Source organism: Actinia tenebrosa, unplaced genomic scaffold, assembly GCF_029948245.1.
Source record: "Actinia tenebrosa isolate PJP-AT-01 unplaced genomic scaffold, QUT_ActTen_1.0 PGA_scaffold6__47_contigs__length_16458017, whole genome shotgun sequence".
Lineage (NCBI taxonomy): Eukaryota > Metazoa > Cnidaria > Anthozoa > Actiniaria > Actiniidae > Actinia > Actinia tenebrosa.
This window is the reverse complement of record NW_028292583.1, coordinates 2,364,213-2,373,237: the sequence shown is the minus strand read 5'-3', so window position 1 is coordinate 2,373,237 and position 9,025 is coordinate 2,364,213. Positions and strand designations below refer to the sequence as shown.

At 34.4% G+C, this 9,025-nt stretch overlaps 1 protein-coding gene across 1 annotated transcript; it reads right to left on the bottom strand.

Moving 5' to 3' along the window:
* Nucleotides 1–8,164, bottom strand: LOC148905831 (uncharacterized). The gene is made up of 6 exons (XM_089039004.1): nt 8,023–8,164; nt 7,768–7,899; nt 5,762–5,884; nt 2,721–2,836; nt 498–533; nt 1–156 (listed from the first exon to the last, which is right to left on the bottom strand). Exons 2-6 carry the CDS (start codon nt 7,875–7,877, stop codon nt 110–112), a joined length of 432 nt encoding a protein of 143 aa, XP_088895130.1. The 5' UTR covers nt 7,878–7,899; nt 8,023–8,164; the 3' UTR covers nt 1–109.
* Nucleotides 8,165–9,025: the final 861 nt, after the last annotated feature.

Below are 9,025 nucleotides of genomic sequence, written 5' to 3'. Positions count from 1 at the left end.
CTTGACAGGTTTAGTTGATCTTCCATACCATTCAACCAGGTATGAGACGTTCCTCCACACAGGAAAGTCAAAACTGCAAACCATCTCCAGCTTGGGCACAGCAGAGTCATTACTGGTATGACACAGATGGCTTAGGAACGTAGATGATGTTAAAATCTATTGTAACATTTGAAAAATAACATTGAAGATAATCAGTCAATTTGGAGCATAGCTTTTTATAGATATATTAAAAGCGCTCACTTCTCTTAAGCTTATAACTCTCAAGAAGCATCGAGAGTCGAAATTAAACGAGTAATATTGCATCATATATTCTCAGTTTATGTGGAGAATTTTCCTTATTTTGGCGCGAGACTGAGCTTATGATATGCAAGAGAAACTAAATATGTGTAGAGCATAAGCGTTTCATTTGAATAAAACACATTTCTACAAGTGGCCGATAAAATTTCCGGGCTCGATTGTTATGAGTATATTGGAGTACAATGTATCAATGGGAATACCGGTGCAGGTTTCTCTTCCTTTGGGGCAGGGGTCACCTGTAAGAAAAAGGGCAAATGTATATATTTAGGCACTGCTTAAAAGCGGAGCGGGATTCACAGGGAGAACAGTTTGAATATAAATGAAAGGTAAGAATAAGATCGGGGGAAAAATCTTCAATTTATTTTTCAGTCGAGATGAAGACAATTTCTCTCATAGTAAAAACCATGCAGTGTATTCGAATCGAAATGCACTATGTTGTTTGTTTTTTTGTTTTTTTTTTTGCGCGCGAGTATACTCTCCCACTTAGCAATTTCGTAAACGACTCACCACCACCACCAGGGGCTAGTTTTTTTTTGGAAGCCTCATCAACAAAGTTTTCCAAGGCCGACAATTTTAGGCTTTGAATCTCTTTTACAAACAACAAAAACAACAAAAAACGAAAAATAACGACAGATAATCCAATACAATATCAAGTTTAGTAAAATTTACCTCGGATGTCTTTCACTGAAATAGAAAATCTGGAGATGTAGGACAAATCAAGACTAAAAAACAGACCGTTAAACTGGTTAAGACATCACTGGTTAAGGTGAGGAACGAGACGAAGTTTACATTCAGTTAAACTTGACAAGAACAACTGAGACAAAATAGAAAATAATGCAAAAGGCAATGCAAAATACAAAATGACGAATTTCTTTATCACTAAATTGGCGTTTGTAAATGCTTTTGAATATTTTTTAGCTTTTTAAAGTGAAAGTCTAGTACCCCATTCACACCAAGGCTTAGACATGTTTTAAAGTGGTTTAACTAAACAGGTTTGGAAAACTATCTACGAACACAACACAATATTTGGTAAAATAATGCATGTAAACTATCCTTTATCTTGCTCTGACAATATTTTAGAGAGTTTTATTATATTGTAGGTTTCTAGTTTCTCAATTTTTTTTCTAACGAAAACATAGTTTAACTAAACAAGTTTAGGTGTGAATGGGGTATAGGTCTTTATACAATAACATATCTCAACAACACAAATTTAAGCTCATTTTTATAACCATAATTGCTCGAACAGATGAATAAACAGTTGAATATTTGGTGTAAATATATATTTCATTCAATAATAGAATAAATTATCTGTAGAAAGATATGAAATTATTGAATGAAAGATTTCTTTGTTTGCCCATGGGACCCTGCGATAGGAGGCGAAAAAAGCTGCACTTTTCTTGAACGAAAAACATACGATAGTTGATTAAAAACAACCGAATTGTTAAAGATTTACAAAGCTAAATAAAGGACGAACATTGGTTGTCGTAATATGCTCTCCGTGTTATATTTTCTCCAGCATTAAAATCCATCTATAGAATATAAAAAGTTTTGAGAGAAAGTCTTTAATTTGTCGATTTGTCAAGAAAAATGCTATATATATATATATATACGATTGTTTGCTAAAATCACACATCTGAATTCTTGAAGAACACTTCTTGATCCATCTTTGACTACATGAAAGTTTTTTTTAATTGTTTTTGGTCTATAACTTGTCCTAAAGCGATTTTTTCTGTGCATTTGAGAGCCGTATTTGTGAGTAGTTTTGCTTTGAAATCAAGTGGGATTCCTGTGGTCTGTACACGGACGTTCGTACGTACGTACGTACGTACGGAAGTGACGTCAGCCAAGCCATGAAAAATCAACTCGATAGTTTACCATTCTAAAAAAACGTTACAATTGACAAAGAAAAACGCGATCAAACCATGGCATATGTGCGCGCGCATTAAATTACAAAAAATTCGCCCGCGCTTAGGGGAAAAATAAATAAATAAATAAACAGATAAACAGATTGGAGTTGTATACTCGCAAATTTGTGTAATTTAATGCGCGCGCACGTATGTCATGGTTTGATCGCGTTTTTCTTTGTCAATTGTAACGTTTTTCATTTCCCTGAGGATGGCCGAGTAGGCCGAAAGCTCGGAACATATTTATTAAATTAATGGTTGATAAAACTAACTATTATGATTATAAAGGAGTTTATAAGTTAAGTGATAAAATTTAAATTACCATCAATTTTCACTTTTAATAATTTGATTTTAAGAGAGCTAGTAATGTCTTGATCGTCTATCTATAGAATAGTGTCTTCTTATTTCTTATATCTATGTCTCAGGGGCGTAGCTTTTCTTTCGTAGCCAATAACTCGTAACGTAAATGGGGGATGCATAATGCGAACTGTAATCCGCTCTATTATAAGAATACATTACGTATTGAGCAGTGACGTCCACTTTTTAGCCATCCTGGGCAACAGCTGTAGTGGGTGTAAGTTTCTTTAATACTTTGTACTTTGAAACCAGACGAACCACCATAGCCACCACCTTTTCTGTAAATGAAAACAGCCATAACAAAATCATATATAATTCTACTTCAATGTAACAAATTTAAAAACTTGAAGACGGAATTGGTGAATCTTCTCTAAATTGTCACTAACTATACACCGAGTGAGGAATACTCGAAAAAGAAATCGCCTCAAAAGCGAGTGCAACTATTACAAAATAGTGAATGACAAACCAAGTAAATAACGCTTAGGAAAAATGAAAAGTAACTTAAGCTTTAAGTGCAAGTCTCGACGGGTTTGTTACTATTAAGAGAGACAAAATAAGTATATTTTGTTGAACTCAAAACCGGTTTAAAATGATTGGAAAATAAACTTACTCATGTGAAACCCAAATCTTGATAACTATAATCATAACCAATGAACCCCAATTGAATGAACCCCCAATGAACCAATGAACCCCCTAAATTGTCACTAACTATACACCGAGCGAGGAATACTCGAAAAGGAAATCGTCTCAAAAGCGAGTGCAACTATTACAAAATAGTGAATGACAAACCAAGTAAATAACGTTTAGGAAAAATGAAAAGTAACTTAAGCTTTAAGTGCAAGTCTCGACGGGTTTGTTACTATTAAGAGAGACAAAATAAGTATATTTTGTTGAACTCAAAACCGGTTTAAAATGATTGGAAAATAAACTTACTCATGTGAAACCCAAATCTTGATAACTATAATCATAACCAATGAACCCCAATTGAATGAACCCCCAATGAACCAATGAACCCCCTAAATTGTCACTAACTATACACCGAGCGAGGAATACTCGAAAAGGAAATCGTCTCAAAAGCGAGTGCAACTATTACAAAATAGTGAATGACAAACCAAGTAAATAACGTTTAGGAAAAATGAAAAGTAACTTAAGCTTTAAGTGCAAGTCTCGACGGGTTTGTTACTATTAAGAGAGACAAAATAAGTATATTTTGTTGAACTCAAAACCGGTTAAAATGATTGGAAAATAAACTTGAAAATAAACCCAAATCTTGATAACTATAATCATAACCAATGAACCCCAAGAAAAAAGAAAACATTATGTAAAAACTTAAACTAAAGTATCAAGGATGGGAAACTTTATGTAGATTTTGCTTCACTGAGGTGAGTGCCAGAACTCGAGATATTATTGGAAATGGTCCACTGAAAATTATCAAAGACTGAAGTAAATGCTTCGCAAGGAACAATGAATACTCTTTAATATATTTAATCTTTATTATTGCTTTGCATTATATAAATAGTAATCTTAATTGCTGGGATACCTGTGGTATACCAGGTATAAAATGCCTTTGTCTTTTTTGTATCTTTTTTCTCCTCGACAAACTGGTAAAGTTGCGCAATAGTTACCCAGGGGTCTTCAGGAGCCTACCCAAGAGACCTTTGCGGGTATCTGCTATAGTGTTCCCATCTTTAGTCCATCTCATTATCATGTACCAGATGTCAATCAATGTCACTATGTTGTCAAGTGATTAAGAGAGATCACGTGGCACAGGTTTATGTCTACGCATGCTCTATTTCGTTGACTGCCGTAATTCAATACAGCTGAACTAGAAATATTAATTTATGAATTTCGTAAACAAGGATTTCAAGCAGAGAAGCCGTGAGGATTTCGAAGGATTATTTCTAAGAATTTTCAATGAACTTCATGGGCAAAAGCTTGTTTTGGTTAACTATTCATGTTTCATCTTCTCGAACAGTATTTTCTGCACGAACAAGCGAAGATCGATGAGGAGAACAGGGTTTTCGAGAGTCAGAATTAAGATAAGCCATAGGCGAACAAATTCATCATGAATATTATTATTATTATTTTCTTGAACTTGACAATATAAAAAAAATTGAAAACGGGAAAAGCGCTTTATAATAGATCTTCTTCCAATCATACTCTATACTCGACTCAATTGACTCCATCGAAGTCGTAGTTGAAGTCCTCTTTCGTATTAATTGAAGTTCAGACAATTATGAAATATCTATCACAGAATTCGCTTCCAAACTCAACAAAATCCTAAAGAACTAGGTGTTAAAAGGAAAATAAATAGGACGATCACTAATCTTACTAGATAAATAGAGTATTTAAAATATTAAATCGAGTGAAATACTTATAGTCAAACAAGCTCACGCGTTGACAGCTAGAGTCGATTAATGATTTGAATTTTCGAATTTTGATTTCATTATTTAGTTGAAATTTACAACATCGAAAACGAAGATATGAAAATTCCAATCAATTTTAAATTCAATATGCGACATTTTGATTGGTTAATCAGTGCTAACACAGCCGGAAGACCAAGACAACATGGCGGCCAGAAATAGTCTTGGCCGTGTTTATGTGCCGGGAAAGCCTTTACCTGATATTATTCGACAGGAAATTGTTCATCTCAGCAATAGCGGATTGTCCAATAAAGCAATTTCTCGACAACTGAAAATTTCTAGTTGTGGAGTCCAGAAAATACTTCAACATTATCGACGACATGGAACTGTGTCTCCATTTCGCTCAAGGCGGGAGCGTTCCCTACAAAATTACTGATGATATCCTCCAAGTAATTGCGGCATGGAAATTACAACACCTAGTGTGTATGCTTATGAAATAAGAGAGGGACTTCTGCTCGAAGGTATCTGTAATTTAGATGATTTACCTTCTTCATCACGAGTCGAATAATGAACTGAATTTTCATTTGAATATTGCAATATTGCATTATTCCGGTTCGTACGTATAAAGGAATAATTGACTAATGATTTCATTAATCGAATCTAGGGGTCAACGCGTGAGCTTGTTTGACTGTAGAATCCTTTGAGAATGTCAACAAGCATAAGGAGGGACACAGAAAGACCAATCTTCGAAAAGTGCAACAAGTATCCACGAGGTCGCATAAGGGCGTTTGATTTGGAAATAAATTTATACAGGAATATGACTGAGACAGTATTTCTTACTTGCATGGACGATACATGAACTGCCAAAACGCAAATCCTCGAAAGCAGTTCCTCCGGCGTGGATAAATACTCATACGGTTCAGTCTGTTTGACCTGGTTCTAGTCTCAGAACACACGTTATATCTAAAAGAAGAGAAAGGAGAAAAACCATAATGGGTTCTCTAGGGTCAGATATGCCCTTGAGTAGGAACCTTGTCGTTTTACTCATGGCATGGAGATTCAAATAAAAACACATTAAAAGAAAAAGATTTTAATAAAATCTAATTGAGTATAACGACGTACACTAAAACCCAAAACGTAAAGATAATAAAAACTACAAAAACTAAATTCGATGACAGAAAGGTTTCGCTTGCGTCGCTCTTTTCATTAAAGTGCTACTACGACGAAAATCGCTCAAACTTGGATTCAGCTGAAACTTCCTATGAATACTCTTTAAAGGTCCAATAATCACTGGATGAAGTGTTTTCTCGATATTCAGGACGAAAGTATGATATTTTAACGATTAGTTTTTGGAGTCTGTGACGTCATACACTCCACATCGAACATCGCTCCATACATTTCTTTGTAGTTTATGATCAAAATATCAGTAGTAAAGGGAGAAACAAAATCCCCAAACATCCCCAAAATATAAATTATAGTCACAAGTAATGTGAAATAAGCACATTAGCCACCCTTTGGGCTTCGTAGGAATAAAATAAATTAAGGATTAATATACAAAGAAATATATGTAGCAATGTTTGATGTTGAGTGTATGACGTCACAGACTCCAAAAAATAATCGTAAAAATATCATACTTTCGTACTGAATATCGAGAAAACACGTCATACAGTGATTATTGGACCTTTATATAAAGGGTATTCTTAGGAAGTTTCAGCTGAATCCAAGTTTGAGCGATTTTCGTCATAGTAGCACTTTAAGTTTTTTTCACATTACTACAAAGCGACCCGGCTTCGAAAAAGAAAAGAGAATATTAGAGTTAATTTGTATCGCAGTTACGTAAGTGCTAATGAGTTCTACTTATATTCTAATAAGTTGTGTGGAGAGGACTGCATAGAAATACTGCGAAAACAATCAAAGCAAGGTAATAATAAGCAATAAATAATAGCAAACGTAAAAAACTGCATGGCTAACCTACCTTAATTTAATTAGGAAAGATTATTAGCCTGAAACGAGGCGATGTGTGATTTAATCCTTCCAGGATATGATATAAGAATTGTTTGTTAATTGTACGACACAAAATGAACTGAGAAATACGAGTGCATACTCCTTGCACGTATGTTTGGAAGTTAGTGATTACTAAAACACTTTTCACAGGATTTCTTCAGGTCCACTTCACACACCTTATTAGAACATTACCAGACTTCATAAGCATGTAAAACTGCGATTTACGAATTCGCTCTATTGCCCATGAGTTGAATTCTTTAGTTTTTTGAAGTTTACGATAGTTATGCATTTTTAAATATATATTTTTCAAAGTTACGAAAATTTATGACCAATCTTTATGGCTAGCTAACTGGCTCAGAGGAAAGGGGGGGATTGGGGAGGGAAGGAGGAGAGGAAGGGGATTGTGGTAGGGTTACGGGGTTGGGCTATTTATAACTAAACAAACTTGTAAATTTTGTTTAAATATCTTTAACATAATCCTTCAAAACTATTAATTATTAAGACATCTCTATATTATTTACAAAATCCAATTTATATTTATGCTAATGAGATAAACCTGCTAAAAGAATATCTAATAACTCCCTATTTCTCAAAGCATTCGATATGTAAGTCGTGGGCTATTATGCATAGCACCTTGCTATTGCAGTAAGGTACTACCAGTATTTCTGTTTTCAATAATTTGTATTCTATATTTTAGTTTGCAAAACTGGTATTAAATAAAATTGATTGATTGGCTGATTGATAGTATATTAAAAGAAGCAATTTTTTAAACCTAAAATATTCTTTTCAGTAAATTTTCTAAATTTCACTTCAGTACAAAAAAATACCATGAAGAAACTTACCCAGAGGGGTCTAGGTCACTTTCTCTACTCTCTTTCACAACCAAGAATAAAATAGCAACTGTAGCCAATGTCCAAACGATGCACTTGTGATTCATGTCTATGGATTGCATACAAAGATCTTCTTGCCCCTGGCTACATACCAAAAATATATAAAAATTAAAAATAAAAGAATCCTGAGAACTCTATTTTAGAACAGAATTTGCAAATTATGACCAATGATGTATCCACCTACTAACGGGTAGCTAGGCGAAATACCTTATAGTTTATTGGTCAGTGTCCGGTACGACTGGAGACAAAGTGCATCCGATGAAAGTATGACCAAAGTGCGCAATCGTTTTGATAGTTCAGTAGTTTAGCTCCTAGAATTCGAAGTTGAATTTCAGTATTTGAATTACGATACGACATTAATACTACTGCGAGCAGAATTGGCAAATGATCAAAAGATGGGAATTCCTGAATTAAAGATCTCTCTCTCTGATTCTAAATAATTGCTGCATTTATTACACTGATCAGTTCGTGAAAGGCCATGAACGTCGTGTGCAATTACGATACGAGGTCATACTGCAGCCAGAATAATTGGCAACGGATCAAAAGATAATAAACAATGCACTTTTTTATGCTCATCTCCCTTTGAAGAAAGTAATGATACTTCAGTTCGGTAGTTTTAAACTCCTTGAAGCTGAAATTATTTGGATTACGATACGACATTAATACTGCTGCGAGCAGAGTTGGCAAATGATCAAAAGATAATAAACAATGCACTTTTTATGTTCATCTCCCTTTGAAGAAAGTAATGATACTTCAGTTCGGTAGTTTTAAACTCCTTGAAGCTGAAATTAATTGGATTACGATACGACATTAATACTGCTGCGAGCAGAATTGGCAAATGATAAAAAAAGGTAGGAATTCCTGAGTTAAAGATCTCTCTCTTTGATTCTAAATAACTGCTGCATTTATTACACTGATCAGTACTAGTCACGTGACGTGAGGGGCCATGAGCGTCGTGTGCAATAACGATACGACGATAATACTGCGCATGCTGCGAGCAGAATTTGCAAATGATCAAAAGACGATAGACAATGCACTCTTTTCTTCTCATCTTCCTTTGAAGAAAGTAATGAAAAATTAATATACATCATCCAAACTAATTTTGCTTAAGCCATCCAACTGAAACATTTTAAAGATATCTTGATAAACATGATGATGCGGTTATAGCATGTTTTGTTTAAAGCTTGACTAGAATTAGCTGCCAATTGTG

Coding starts and splice junctions, on each gene's coding strand:
- LOC148905831 (XM_089039004.1), bottom strand. CDS start 7,877: ATGCAATCCATAGACATGAATCACAAGTGCATCGTTTGGACATTGGCT. Junction 534..2,720: donor TGGACGTCACTGCTCAATAC/GTAATGTATTCT, acceptor TTTTTCTTACAG/GTGACCCCTGCCCCAAAGGA. Junction 157..497: donor AGGAAGAGAAACCTGCACCG/GTATTCCCATTG, acceptor ATGTTACAATAG/ATTTTAACATCATCTACGTT.